Below are 15168 nucleotides of genomic sequence, written 5' to 3'. Positions count from 1 at the left end.
ACCGAGGATGAAGAATTCGAGACATATTTTGGAAATCGGCTTATTTTAGGGGCGGATCTCCCTTATGCCACATCCCGCCACGCTTACTACTGGGCCAATAGCGAGCCCTGCTTTCATTAGGTTGATAACCAGTGGTCCTGCCGTCGTTTACCGACCTGTCCATCTCCCAACCGATTTACCTACCTACCAACCTACCTACCATTTACCATCTACAGTACCTACCTACCCACCAATCTATTAGTCATCCACTTACAATACCTATTTAGCCTTCTACCTACTTACCAACCTACCCCTCAACCTAGTACCGACTAGCCCCCCTTCCTACCTTCCTTTAAACGCAACATTTACTGCTCACCAGACCCCCTTAAACTATTGTAGTCATTACAGTCACTTTTGCTGTTTTTTTCCTGCATATTTCACGTAAATATGGATAGACACGCCACAGGTTGTCCGTCTATTTTTACTCTTCATCCACGTGTGCTGTTAACCCCCCACCCACCTCCCCTAGAGAGGGGCTGACTACTTTTGGAGCAAGCTGTCAACGTCAAGTGCTGGCTAGCCCAAGTGAGGAGTTTGTGCCTGCTTTTGCCGGACGCATGTAAGTATCTGTTTTTTATTTCATAAAAAGCCTAGAGTAGTGGGGTATCACATTAAGAATTTGAATAAATTGCTGTGGATGTAAATTACTATTCTGTTTTTGGCATTGTATCGATCTGGATGCTCTTTTCAACCGGCGCCGATCTGATCTGTGAAGTGTTTGTGAAGTCACCTGCTTGTGGATACGGTTTTGTGAGCAAAGCAACTGAAATGCCGTCAAGGATGGAATATTCAGTTTTGTTGTTCACGACAATAGTTTATAAACCTGATTTGTTATGCTAATAATTTAAAGTGTCCTTAAGTAATCCTTCATTAACTATACAGTCTCTTTAAAATCACTTTCTAGCTTTCTTAACTGTCATTGCAGTGTTAAAATGTGCCAATACAACTAAATACAGTTAAACAGAAATAGAGTAAAACCACTTACCTTTTTAAAACATCTGACTGTCACAATCTTAAGTGTATTGCTTAAGTGCCTTTTTAACATTCTTACCTATACAAATAAAAAATATAAGTTAAATGCTATATAAATTGTAACAATGACACCGTACTCAGTCTTTAATAATGACTAATGACAACGGTATAATGCTGTCATAACTAACTGTAGTATAATTTTTTTAACTAACTGAAAAAGAAGTTCACTAATGCTAATAGTAAATGGTACAAACTCAAATATATTTATAGAGCAGTTTAATAACCACAGCTGTAACAAACTGCTCTATATAATATCGAGCATAAAACAAGCTACAAGCAATAGAATTACAATACAATTATAATAAAAATAATAACGGTAAAATAATACAAAGTTAAATTAATTAAATATTTTCTATTTAAGTATACAAGAAATGTTCCCTTCAGATTGGCATTTGGCATACAAGAGGTCTGGGAATTTGTGTAGATTTGTGTAAATATTTATTATTTATTTGTATTTCCATATGTGATGTCACATTAGTTTGTGCTACTATGTTATTTTTGCGAGTATGCTATCTTATATTATTGACGAGCCTTATGTGGAGGTGGTTTGTTTGTGTTGAATAATTTAACTTATGTAGTTTGTGTAACATTAATTCATGAATGAGTACATTCCAGAAGCACGGTGTTGATGCTTCATGATCCTCTCCATTTTGAGTACTTCAGGAAAAACTCTGAGATGAAGTTAATCCTTTGATTGCTGGCTTAACTGACATTTAGAGGCGCATTTGATTATTTGTCCATTATTATTATTGACCGATGGGTAAAAGTGGGAAAATCGTGTTGATTGAAGTCTTTTTTCCTGTAAAAGTTAACAAGAGTTCTGTGGCTCCCGTCCCAAAGTTAACCCCGCGTCGTCCACTTTGAACCTCGGTGGTGTCCCCCACCTCGTCCCCGTTCTCCCGTCGACTTTCCCTCAGCTGGTCACATGACATTTTGGCCACTCGCCTATACTGTAGCTGCAAACGTAAAGGCGACGATGGATGCTTGAGCTCTGTCTGTACTGCGAGGAGGTGAGTTCACGCTGTCATCTCCATGGCGACCAGTTAATAGCTTCCTTTTCTGTCTCCAGCACATTTACGTTCTTTTCACTCTTGACTCACATAGAAAGTGTTTCATTATGCACTATTGTTATCCTCTGTATTAAGTATATATTTTGTGAACTGTGCTATAAACCGAAGCTTTAGCTGGTCGGGGTGCTAAGTCCGCGGCTCATGCCTCTTTTGTTCTATTGTGCTTCCTGCACGGCGGCTAAAATATTAGGAATGCTGACAGCCACAGTTTGGGGAATCGCACGCACGCGCACACACACACACACACACACACACACACACACACACACACACACGCACACACAGATATACAAAGTGTTGGATCGCTGTTATTTATAATGTGGATTAAAGTATCAGCCCTGAGTGGTGTTATGAGCGCGTTGCCATGAAACGTGTTCTAAATCAAACACGTTTATTTGCGTGTAAATAACAAGGTAATCTTAATTTATGATCAGGCGCTTTCACACTAACTCCCTTTAATCCGTTTTTAATACAACTCTAGTTCTTTGGTTATTTATGAACACAGTAACCCCGGTTGTGGGGCGCCAAATAAAGCCCAGAACTAGGAACTATTGGATGACTGTTGTGTGTTTGGACTGCAGGAATTAGTGTCTAAATTTTGGGTAATTTACCAGTTTTATCTACTTTTTTGAGGTCCAAGAACCTTTCTTTAGTACCCAGAACTAAGACTTCCTAGAAGTGGCATTTACAATTTAAGATGAATAGGAGCAAAATGCGCGAAAGGGGCCCACTCTGGTTAATGATAAACAATCATTAACTCCATAATATCGCCCTCGGAGGATTAAATAGCCAATCAGAAGACTTAAAAATAATGTCATCTGACTTGGTTGTGTTTTACGATGTATAATTCAGGATTATGTCCTCTTAACTGTCAGTCCACACACGTAGAATTTCCCCGCATTTTTCTCCAACCATAAGTTGTTATTGTGCCTTTTCCATAAGTGACTTTCTGTGGGCTTCTAATTAACTGAAATAGTCGCCCTCTTGCTTTAACTTGCCCTAGACAACATTTTATGAACCAGAAACAAACAAAAACCCAAAAGACACATCTAACCAGAGCAAATCTTGTAGAACCCAATTTTGCTTGTAGCTGCCTTCTTCCTTGGCTAGCAAAGTTTGGAAGGATACCAAAGGAAGGTGATAATGGTGGTTGGGCTGTGTGTAGGAGGCACTAGATTAAGTTACTCAAAGTTTGGCGGAAAAGAGCTGCAGAGTCATACGCCCAAAGTGGTGTTGCCTTTCAGTGCAATGGGAGATTCCAGGTTGGCGCTGCTGAGGGTCATCTTACAGAAGAGAGTGAGAGAGAGAGACAGGAGAGCTTACATGTAGGATACAGTCAACTTTCATCTTTAATTCTATTGTAGGACCCCGAAAATTCTCCATGGCCATGATTTAGAGCTGAAGTGACTCATCCCGGGACGCAATGGAGGACCTGGTCCTGGAGCCCCGGTCAGAGCGCATCGCTCGCTACAAGGCGGAGAGGAGGCGGGAGCTGGACGAGCGTTTTGGACACACCGAAGAGTGTGTAGACCCCCGACGGGCCAGCGACGGCGAGGAGGCACGAGACCCCGGTTCCCAAAACGTCAACGGCAAGACACACGGTGTTCTGAATGGATCGGACACTTCCGTGGGATCCACCTGCCTGACAAGGTGAGTCGTGACTCCTTGCTTGTGGGAGGAAAATGTTGGTGAATTTTGATGACTCACCATGAAACAGCAAACTTCAATGCCAGAAGTTAGAAAACTCAGCCCCCAAAAACAGTTTGATGTAGCAGCATAAAATGTGCTATACATGTGTATTAAGAGTGGACTAACTAAAAAGTCTCAGGAAGCCATCGCCTGAAAATCCACAGGAAGTCTGCCATTTTGGTTTGAAACAGCCATTTTAGGCTCACTTTGGCCATTTCCAAGGGCCTTGTCATTGAGATTTTGTCCAATTGCTACCAACTTTGAACCAGGTACATTAGACATTTGGGCAACGCTAAATTGTGAAACATTTGAGATTTATTTTCATTGCAAGTAAACAAAAACTCTTTGTGAGTGAACTCCACAAGACCTAACGGCTATGTGAGTTTTAGCTTGGTGTGGTAAGTTATACTCTATTTGCTTTACATTCATTGATTGCTCTGCACATTAAAACTCAGAGGTGTGAATCAATGTGACCTACATTAAACCCCCCCGGACTCAGGCTGCAACAGTTTTTTTTTCTCCTAATGAACAATACATACTGTACCGTATAACATGTTTTGTTGCACCCTAACTCTTGCTTCACGCTGCAGGCAGGATTCCCAGGACACAACGGAGCAGCAGCAGCTCTGCACTCGGGTGTCGGTGGGCCAGCTGAGGAGTGCTCTTCTGCAGCAGGCGGGAAACGGAGCCGAGCCGGACAAATTGTAAGCGCCATTTACACTAGTTTTACTACATATATGCTTTGTTACCTAAAGGGTAAACATGTCATACAAGTGTCAAAGTCACCCTCTGTAGAATAAGACACAAATACAGTAAAACGACTCACCCCTTGAAGACGCCTGACATAATGGAGAGCAATAGATAGTTTGTTGATTCGTTGATTTATTTTTATTTTTTTTTGTATAGTTTTTTTTTAGCGCTCGTCATTAAGCCTTTATGCTTTTACCTATACACTATTTACGTCATTACATGCTTTTTTAAATGAATTTGTGACTATAACTGATATCAAAGTTATTGCTCGCATTGTATCCAGAAGCATTTCTTATAATCCGGAAGGTTCCATTTCCCGTTATATGGTCTGGTTCTATCCCTCTGTGGTGGCATCACAAAAAACACTAAAATAGAAAAAGAGAAACATTTGTCTTATTAACCAACACACAGCCTGCTCCATTCTTTTTTGTCGGGCTCACCGAGTACAATGGTGCCTCGAGATACAAGTGACCTGGGCTTCTGACTTTTTCTGAGGTACTAGCCGTCGTTCAGCCAATTTTTGCTTTGACTGAGCAGAGTGCTATTTTTTAAAATTAAAAACACATTACAGTTTTTTAGGGGGTGGGGGAGACTGAAACGGATTAGCGGCATTTTCATCCATTTCACTGGGGAAAGATGATTTGAAATACACATGCACATATAGAGAAAGACAACCATTCAACCTCACATTCACACCATCACTGAGTGGGGAAGTCAGCCGAGTGCGCATTACATCGTCAGTGACTGTTAGTGATACCCTTTTCGGTACCATACTTCTGTGGTAGGTAACCCATGTGAAGGTTGCCCAAAAGTGTCTCAAAACCCTTCTCGGATTTGGACAATACTGAACTGAAGTGTACTGTTAGGTGGTCATGGGGCTAATGCTACAATGCCCTCCACCCGTTTATGTGTTAGGTGTGCAGATGATGGGGCACGAGCCGCGTCCTCTCTGGACCCGACTTTAAAGCCTGCGTCGGACGGGGCCCGTCGCCGCACCCGGCGTTACTTTCCCGGCGGGCCAGGTGGCGCCCGCAAGAACGGCGAGCGCTTCAGGACTCAGCCCATCACGGCCAATGAGGTGGAAGAGAGCGGCGGGTAGGCACAGCTCAGGGAGAGACCATGAAGTTATTCTCCTAGCGTCGTTTTACATGATATTATGGTCTCTTCTAGGTTGGTGGAGGCTAAGGAAAAGGAAATGTGTGAAGGTAAATGCCATTTAATGGTCACCACTGATACCTGAGCGGCCAAAAGGATGATATTTATATCATATTTGCTCGGGTGGGTAAACCTTGATGCTAAAAGCCAAAGTTGATAATTAAATCGGACAGATGGGGCAAGGCATTTGAAGTTGAGGTAAAAAAAAAAAAAAAAAACTGTTGTTTTCCTTGTTCCGCAGCCGATGTGAAAACAGACGAACGAGCCCAGATGAGCGTGGCGGCCAAGATGTCTTTATTTAAAGTGAGTCAGTTTTGTCTCTGAAAGCGGACACTCGTTGCTATTCATAAACCTCCCTGGGCACTGTGGACAGCACATTCACTTGTGTGCCATCACAATCTTATTAATAGAGGAGGCATTTCATTCTAACTCCACAATGAACGCAGCCATCCAATAATCCCACCACTTAAGAACATAAAATTCTGTATGACGATCATGAGTAAACCCAGAAAAAAGTCTCAAGAAGCCATGTCCAGAAAGACACCGAAGGTCGTCCATTTTGGTTTGAAACTGATATTTTTGGATCATTTTTGTGAAAATGTATGTTTGGTAGCATCTCCCTGTAATTTTTTGAAAATCCAGCTCTTGGAGGCAGTTAAAATTAGCCAATTAAAATTTGGTTAATGTCTATCATGAGTAGACCCACAAAAAAAGTCTCAACCAGCTATCCCCAAAAAGTAAGTCAGCCATTTTTGGTGAAACTGATATTTTAGGGTCATTTTTGTTAAAATTTTAGTGAGATAGCATCGCTCCGGAATTTTAAAAAAATGCAGCCCCCAAAGCTACTTAACTTAGCTCCTTAAAATGTGGTCGGCGTTTCTATCATGAGTAGACTTAAACAAGTCTCAAGAAGGCATGCTTGAAAACACAGAGGAAGTCTTCCATTTTGGTTTGAAACAGCCATCTAAGAGTGACTTTGTCCATTTCCAGGCTCCCTCCAGAGACAAACATGTCCTTGAGATTTTCTCCGATTGCTACCAAATTTGGATTTAGTACACTACGCAGATGAGCAATGTTTTCAGTGAAGTTTGATGACGTAATACTCCAAACAGTCAACTCCACAAGGTCACCGCGATACCGATGCTATTCACTAGCCCATCTATGTCGTTTCCCATTATGTGTTAGCATTAAGCTAGGTGCAGGCTAGGTTTCGTAAGGCAAAGGTATGGAGTTGTTTGAAATACACAACGTGTAGTTTGACAGTAAACCTCAACTGAGAGTGGCAGTAAACAGCTTGGAGTCTTTTTTTTGGTAGAAATGTTCACTATCTGCCCAAGTGCTGCTTGTTGTCAATTGATTTGAGTTTATTGCCACTTTACAGTGCTTGTATCTCACATTATTTCTCCCAAATCAAAGCAAAAAATTGGCTCAACGACAGCTTATATCTGGAAAAAACAAGGCAACGCTGTTGATGCAAGAACTCAGGAGTTGGGATGTGAATGTTACATTGCGATCTATGGCGAGTAGGAAATTTCCAGCAGTTGTCGCGCCAGCTGCTCATCTCGACGTCCAGACGTGCGCTTATGACGCTGCAGACTGCGCTGGTGTTGAAAGATGTGATGTTGCCCAACAGGTGTTGTACTCAGTTCCACCGCTTGGTCCGATGCGAAAGCGGCTTCCGGCACCTCATTTCACGCTCAGCTTTAGCCACTAAGGTGAAAATGCGCCAAACATTCTGTTGCCATTGACAACCACGGCAGCCAGGTTATTATTAGTGGAAGCAGGCCGTGGGGGGTAACCCAACGCGGCGCGACTCATGTTACTCTACGCCGTGACCCTCGTCGCCCCGCTGCCGACTGCTTTCCCTCAGCGTCCCCAACCCTTCCAAATAGAACAACCATTATTGTGCTCGCCTTTGTGACTTTTTAGGAGCTGCCGCTCGAACCTGTCAATCTTATTCATCCATCCATCCATTTTCTGAGCCGCTTCTCCTCACTAGGGTCGCGGGAGTGCTGGAGCCTATCCCAGCTGTCATCGGGCAGGAGGCGGGGTACACCCTGAACTGGTTGACAGCCAATCGCAGGGCACATAGGAACAAACAACCATTCGCACTCACAGTCATGCCTACGGGAAATTTAGAGTCTCCAATTAATGCATGTTTTTGGGATGTGGGAGGAAACCGGAGTGCCCGGAGAAAACCCACGCAGGCACGGGGAGAACATGCAAACTCCACACAGGCGGGGACAGGGATTGAACCCCACACCTCAGAACTGTGAGGCTGACGCTCTAACCAGTCGGCCACCGTGCCGCCCAATCTTATTCATACAGTCAATATGTTTCTGCGCAGGAGCTGGAGAAGACGGCCGCCCCCGAGGCCTCGGCTTTCCTCAAACCTCGATCCGGAAGCGTCTGTCATGAGCGCAGGCAGCGGCGGGGCGACGACCATCGCTTCCTCACGCAGCCAATCACTTGTGAGGAGATGGTGGCTGTCAGGTGAAAAATAAATATATACACACACTATATAAGAGGAAAAGCTGTAATCTTACAAGAATAAAGTTGTTTCTTTGAGATAGTTCTATTTTTTTCTCGCAGGTTTTTTTAATTCCGTAAGATTGCAACTTTTTCCCTGAAATATTTTGACGTTTTTTTCCCTGAAAAAAAGATTTCTATTCTTCTAACATAACAACTTATTATTTCTCAAAGTTTCTTGTAAAATGACAACTTTTTTTCCATAAGGATTTCTATTAAGATTACGATTTTCTTGATTTGTTTTTTCTTGCATAATTCAGACTTTCTTTCTTGAAAGAAATAGACCAAAAAAAAGCTTTTTTCTTAAAAGATTCCCAAAAAAAGACTTTGTTTCGTATTTTTCCTCAAAAAATAAGTCTGAAATGACTTTTTTCTTGAATGTTTTTTTGTAGTTAGATTACAACCTTTTTACTTGAAAATGTATGACTTTATTCTTGTGATTTTCTTTGCCAAATAGAATGTACTTTTCTTGTAGGATTCCAACTTTCTTTCTTTTTTTTTGCATAAAATTTAGAATTTTCTTCAAACAATGACTTTTCTCATAAGTTTACAACTTTTTTTCTGCCCAATTTGTTTTCATCATGAAGTTACAATTTACATCATGCATCGCTGTTGCTTTTTTCTTTTTTACTGTGGCCCTAATGCTCCCTCATCAATGTGCTTAGTCTAGAAAAACATGAATGATTTTAATTGACAATAATTGTCTGACTATACTCAACATTACCCTTTAATTAGACTTTATTCTTCTCGTTAAGACGTGTGTTGTATTTGTGGTGTGCAGTGCACCATCGGCCGCACCAGAGGAGGCACGCCCTCCCCAGGGGGAGCCAGCGGAGGCCGACGACGAGGGTTGCAAGCTTAGCGTGAGCGAGAAGTTGGCTCTTTTTAACAAACTCTCCTTGACCGAGGGGCCGAGTGCCGATGGGGCCCCGGAAAGGCGGCGGCAGAAGGGTGCCCGCTATCGCACGCAGCCCATCACGGTGGAGGAAGTCAGCCTGGTAAGTGACAGCGGTCTCTTGAGTTGGATTTGTTCCGTGACCACGCTCGTTACTCAAATCACTCGTATCTCAAATAAATTTCTCCAATGCAATGGAAATGTTTTTTTTATACCTTCAAGTACTCCCAAAAACACCCTAAAAAAATGTAAGTTTTTTTACATGAAAAATAACACTCTACGACATTGTACTGTATGAAACATACAGTAAAAACATAATTAAATTGACTATACAGAATTAAACTGTTTTTGCTTTGCAACTAAGCTGCAGTAATATAAGTCTTTTTTTTTAACAGCATAAAGAATACATGCCTGTGTGTACATATTGCACATATTTTCTGTCTACATTTGTTTGGATTCAAATTGCTGTTCCCTAAATGGTTATACTGTAACTAGAGCAAGATCAATGCTCGTTTCGTTAGCCCGTCTATGATGTTTTGCATTATTTGTTAAGCAACCAGACTTGCATATGACAAAGTTATGTGGTTTGGTTAATACACAATGTGTAATTCTCTTTGTTTTATGTTTAGTTTTACAGTAAACTTCAACCGGGAGTGGCAATAAACAGCTTGAAGCACGCACACTGGGCATCTTTTTTTGAAAAATTGTTTGCTATTTGCCAAACTGCACACGGCATGCTCACTGAGGGCAGAATCTTCTCAGCACTCACTTTCTTTAGACCCCCTGTTAGAAAAACAAAATTGGCAAAATACCTCCACAAATAACAGAAATTGCAGCATAAAACACACTTTATCTGTACTTTCACACTTTGTTGTGAAGTTTGTGTCACAAAGAATAGATACTTGACCGAGGGATGGCTTGTAATTAAAAAAAACTCAGAAGTTGGGGCAGGTGTCAATCAAGGTTGCACTGTATAACATGTTGCGATGAATGATAACTTTGATCTATAATGTGTTTGTGTTCAGCTGCAGAAAGGCCCCGTGGAGCTCCCCGCCTTGTCTTTGTCCTCTCACCTGTGCGACAGGCAGCAGGCCTCGTCCATCAACCTGAAGCCCAGCGAGCTGCGCCTCTCCTGCTCCAAACCTGACGTCAGCCCAGCGGCTTCCAATCAGGCCATGCAGTGCTGTGACTCGGAGCCCGGGCTCAGAGGGATCCTGAAGAGGAGCCACTCGGAGCGTAGCGGGATTTCCGGGGCGGAAGGCAACGGCGCCAATTCACACGGAGACGTGGCGACTGCGTGGATAGGGACGCGGGAGGCTGCGGGGGAGGGTGGCGGCTCCCGGGCGGCCGCCCCATGGAGGCGGGAAACCATCGCCTGCACGCCGACACATGCGCTGTCGACACACACTGGCAGGTGGGAATAAATACTAGAACATACAGGAGCAGGTCTCACTTGAATATTTATTTCAGTAGTACAATTAAAAAATGAAACTCATATAGTAGATGGTGTCTATAAAGTCGCTTTAAAATTCAAGGTGAAAATACTGTAATTGTCATTTAAATTTGACACATCACAGAAAACAGTGTTGTTTTACAACGCTGCCAAATTTGAATGATGAACACAATCGCAAAGTATATAAAATGAGGTTTCAAAATCAATAATTTCTTCTCTTGAACGCTGAATGCGCTGAAACCACTCCTCGCTCAACTATCAATCAGTTACCACTTCTACGACATGGAAAAATGGATGGTACTTTGTCTCGCATCTTTCTTTCCTACACATACTCTAATTACATGTTTGAGCAGTGAAAATATATCTGCTTAAAGTCTCCAGTGACTGGAATATATCCCACCAGGTTAAAAAAAACTAAAATCATGACATTTTCACTGTGTATTGAATCTACTCTATATAATGATTTTCACTTGTTGAGTTGAACTGCTGTCATAATTTAATTTATCCGCCATATTCTAATTCATTGAGATATGCCTCTATATGAGCATTATTTGGATACTTAATCATTTAATCAGGTCGGATGAGAACTGTTAGTGTCTAATTCTACATCTTAGTAAGACATTTCAGACAACATCCAACCACAACTATTTGGGGAAGTTCCCTTTCTGTTAAAGGCAAGCTTGGATTGGTTTGGTGTGGAAGGACAAGCCCATACAGCACCCAAAATGGAGATGGCTAGCCAGCGGGCTCGGGTTGGATAGTCTTAATGCGCCTTTCAAAAGCTAAAGCCTTACTTACTTATATAATAGTCATTGAAAATGGACAAAAATGACGTCCATGTGTCTTTAATACATTTCCAGTGTAAAAATGTCCCATGAAATTCCACCTCTATAATGTCATATGTTACTCTCTATATTCTGTGTGATCTTTTCTAAAAGGCGCCATAATGTAGACGGTGATACAGCAGGATGCGTTCAGCTCGCTCCGGTGAATGGTGGCGCTCAAGCCAACCACATGATTAATGGTAGTGCTAGTAAGGTAAGAAGCATGTGTGTGTACAATTTCACAGACTCCAAAATTTTGGGATTTTTGCAACATTTATAGCCAAAAAATAGCAGTTAACAGGTGGGACAGTCAAGACGGTGTCTGCGGCTTCAATTGGACTACTGTGACCCGCTATTCAACATATATTTATATTTACATTTAAATTCATATATATTATATATATTTTCAATTTGTGTGTGTGCATGTGTGTGTGTATAATGCAAAACACCATTGACAGGTTAAAAAAAATAGCATCTGTGTCACAGTGCAATAACACTTTCAGTAATGAATATTTGAACACAAACAATGTTGTGTAGACAGGTAATGTAACAATACTCACAGGCATATATTCTTTATCCTCTGGGAAGAACGACTAATATAACGGCGACTTACTGAGAACTGACCGTGTTCATTATATCTGTACCCGCACACCAGAAGTAGCAGCACAATGTCTATTGAATGGGAGCAAAAAATATGGCAAAAACTGTTCAATCAATTTAACTCTATTTAATGTATGTATGTCTGTGATTGGCTCGTGGCCAGTGCAGGATGTACCCCACCTCTCACCCAAAGTTAGCTGGGATAGTCTCCAGCGCACAGGCGACCCGAGTGAGGACCAGCGGTACAGAGAATGGCTGGATGGATGGGTTACTGTATGTTTTTATAAAACACAGCATTATGGAGTGCTATTTTTCTTATTAAAAAACAAAAACAATTTTGGGAGGGGGTGGAATGGATTTATGGCATTTTCATTCATTTGAATTGGAAAGATGATTTGAGATGTGTTCTCAGTTACAGGTGTGGACATGAAACAAAGTAAAGTTTTATCTCAAGGCACCACTGTACTGTTATTGCTTTGGCTTGAGCACAAAAAACAGCGAATGGGTGGGGTTTTCAGGGAGTACAGTGGACCTCCCGCTATTCGCGGGGGATAGGGACTGGGCCGGACCGCGAATAGCGAAAAAAAGGGGATAATTAACGACTATGATAATAAAAACATCTTTTTTTTTTTTAAACCCCAAAAATTATTGAATAAGCGGGGATAAATCTACAGTAAGCATTTTAAGGGTTGGTTCCCCCACGAAAATAAATAAATAAATAAAAATAAAACAATTGACAAAAAATACGCAAACAGGTACCGTATTTTCACGACCATAAGGCGCACCGTTTTAAAAGGGGCAGTCTCAGTTACGGGGTCTATTTCTGTATTTAACACATACATAAGGCGCACCGTATTATTGGGCACAGGCATGGTAAAACATACGCTAGCTTAAAACATACGGTAGCATGCATGCACGCTAAAACAATGTTTTTAAAAAGGCAGTGGGAGGAAAACTGACTTCGGTTGTACTTTATTGAAGTATTTAACAATGTACTCACGTTATTTTTTGATCAATCCTTATCCACAAATCCATCAAAGTCCTCATGTTCTGTATCCAAAATGAACAGCTGGGCAAGTTCTCAATCAAACAGGCGAGGTTCGAGTCAGAAATGATGCCGGCTTTTACGAAAGCTCGAAAAAACAGTGCAAGCAGACACGTTAGCCCAAGCATCCACAATCCATTCACAAACTACATGAACTGGATGTGTGTTCATTTATTTGTTTTAGGGAGAAAACTATGGCGTGAAGCCTCAGTGTTGGGTGAGTGTTAAACATGAAATAAATACATTGACCTTTTAATGTCTTCATCTCATGTCTTATTCTATCTCCAGGATCCGGTCTATGCCTCGGTCTATTCCCGCACTACACCTCAGTATGTTATGTGCTTCAACCAGGTAATGACTGCATGTTTATTATCTCAGCAATTTTGAATTAGATTATTAAACATTAACAGGAAAAGAAAAACATTTATTTCATGTAGTGCAGTGATTCTCAAACGTTTTACACCAAGTACCACCTCAAAAAATACTTGGCTCTCCAAGTACCACCATAATTGCCCGACATTAAAATACAGTAATGTAGTAGGCTCGAGTGTTAATCAAAAATAAGACAGAGGTTTTCTTCCTTAAGACAGAGGTTTTCATCCTTAATTATTAATTATTATAAGCCACTGTAACAATATGAAAAGTTTGATCATGAATACTGTGCTAAAATATTGGAACTAGGCTTTACACGATCAAGATTTTTGGAGCCGATCACCGATCAACGAGTTTAAAAAAATCAGATAACCCGTCACCGATCCGCTCACAAGCAAAGTGTCTATTTACATAACTTGTTCATTTATTGTATATACTTGTGTACTGTATACTGTATCCATCCATCCATCCATCCATTTTCTGTACAGCTTATCCTCACAAGGGATGCGGGCGTGCTGGAGCCGTCCCAGCTCAAATTATTCTCTAGTATTTTAGACAAAAGTCAAAACACCAATGACCTCTAGGGGGCATTCAAGGATTGGCCACTGACATAGGTTTAGGTCAAATCAACATTACGTGACAGAAATAATGGGTGCTAACTTACTGTAATTAAATTACTTTATTGCAGTTAAATGACTTCAATAAATACTGTTAATGACATGCTTAGTCTAACTTTTTCCCTGTCCCAGCTATATGGACGGGTGTTGTCCGACCAGAGTTCGAGTTCGTTTGACAGGGTTTCTAACACTGCAACTATCGATGCTAATTGTTAGCCCGAATTTTAAAATGAAAATGAATTATTTTATTATTAGAACAACTGCATTACATATTTTACACATTTTACCTGGCCCACCTGTCATTTTTAAAACTCAAATGTGCCCTTGAGCTCAAAAGCTTACCCATTCCTGGTTTTCTTTAAATTCCAGACCAATCGGTCCTTCGAGGCACAAGAAGTGGCGTCTCCGACAAAGAATCAGAGTCCACCGCAGTGGACACAGAAGGTAAAAATGCTGAAATTTTGTATTTTTGATGGTTGGGCTCATTCTCATCCGAACAAATACATTGATTTAGTCTGTGCAGGCTGACGAAATCAAACACGAGTGGCCTCAGCTGATCAAGGCGCAAGAAAGGACAAGTGAGTTAACAGTCAAACATTCCATAGACCTTTTGTATCTGATCATATTTTTTTAATTTCGTGTAGGTGTTGAATGTCTGCAATTCGACAGCAATAACACCTGTGAGAACAACAGTCACTCTGCTGAAGGTCCAACATGCTCATTTGAAGGTGAGAGGAGACGCCCACAAGAGATTTGTAGATTTTCTTCATTGTTGTTATTCTTGGGCCAAATTAATCACCATTTTGAGCCCCCATAACCTCATCTTCACCGATTTTAAGAGGCGTGTTCATTCAAAATGTAACTTTGTTAGGAGTCTTGGATATGACTCATGCTAATTTTACTGAACAACATGAAATTTAGTAGCCATGTCTATGACGAGCTATGTCAGAAAAATATACACAAAGTCTGACATTTGGCCATTTCCCCAGGTCCTTCGAAGACAAACTCTTCCAAGAGATTTTGTACAATGGCTACAAAATTTAAATCATGTACACTAGTCAGATAAAGGATGCTAAATAGTGAAAATATTTAGCTTTA

The 15168-nt window shown here is 41.2% G+C and overlaps 1 protein-coding gene across 3 annotated transcripts in view; it reads left to right on the top strand.

Moving 5' to 3' along the window:
* Positions 1-511: 511 nt before the first annotated feature.
* Positions 512-15168, top strand: part of svilc (supervillin c) — a 25026-nt gene continuing 10369 nt past the window's right edge. For 2 of the 3 annotated variants that reach the window (XM_061699576.1, XM_061699574.1), the window contains exons 1-15: positions 512-598; positions 3506-3791; positions 4421-4534; positions 5496-5675; positions 5751-5785; positions 5977-6038; positions 8083-8228; positions 9046-9262; positions 10185-10573; positions 11551-11650; positions 13266-13298; positions 13370-13432; positions 14440-14514; positions 14585-14648; positions 14715-14798. In XM_061699576.1, coding sequence (XP_061555560.1) covers positions 3565-3791; positions 4421-4534; positions 5496-5675; positions 5751-5785; positions 5977-6038; positions 8083-8228; positions 9046-9262; positions 10185-10573; positions 11551-11650; positions 13266-13298; positions 13370-13432; positions 14440-14514; positions 14585-14648; positions 14715-14798 — 1789 coding nt within the window. In that variant the 5' untranslated portion in view covers positions 512-598; positions 3506-3564. Of the gene's footprint in view, positions 599-3054; positions 3792-4420; positions 4535-5495; positions 5676-5750; positions 5786-5976; positions 6039-8082; positions 8229-9045; positions 9263-10184; positions 10574-11550; positions 11651-13265; positions 13299-13369; positions 13433-14439; positions 14515-14584; positions 14649-14714; positions 14799-15168 lie in introns of those variants that run through there. The other variant, XM_061699575.1, reaches the window with a different exon arrangement.

Source organism: Phycodurus eques, chromosome 16, assembly GCF_024500275.1.
Source record: "Phycodurus eques isolate BA_2022a chromosome 16, UOR_Pequ_1.1, whole genome shotgun sequence".
Taxonomy (NCBI): Eukaryota; Metazoa; Chordata; class Actinopteri; order Syngnathiformes; family Syngnathidae; genus Phycodurus; species Phycodurus eques.
Note: the sequence above shows the minus strand (reverse complement) of the source record. Positions and strands in the feature narration are given on the sequence as shown.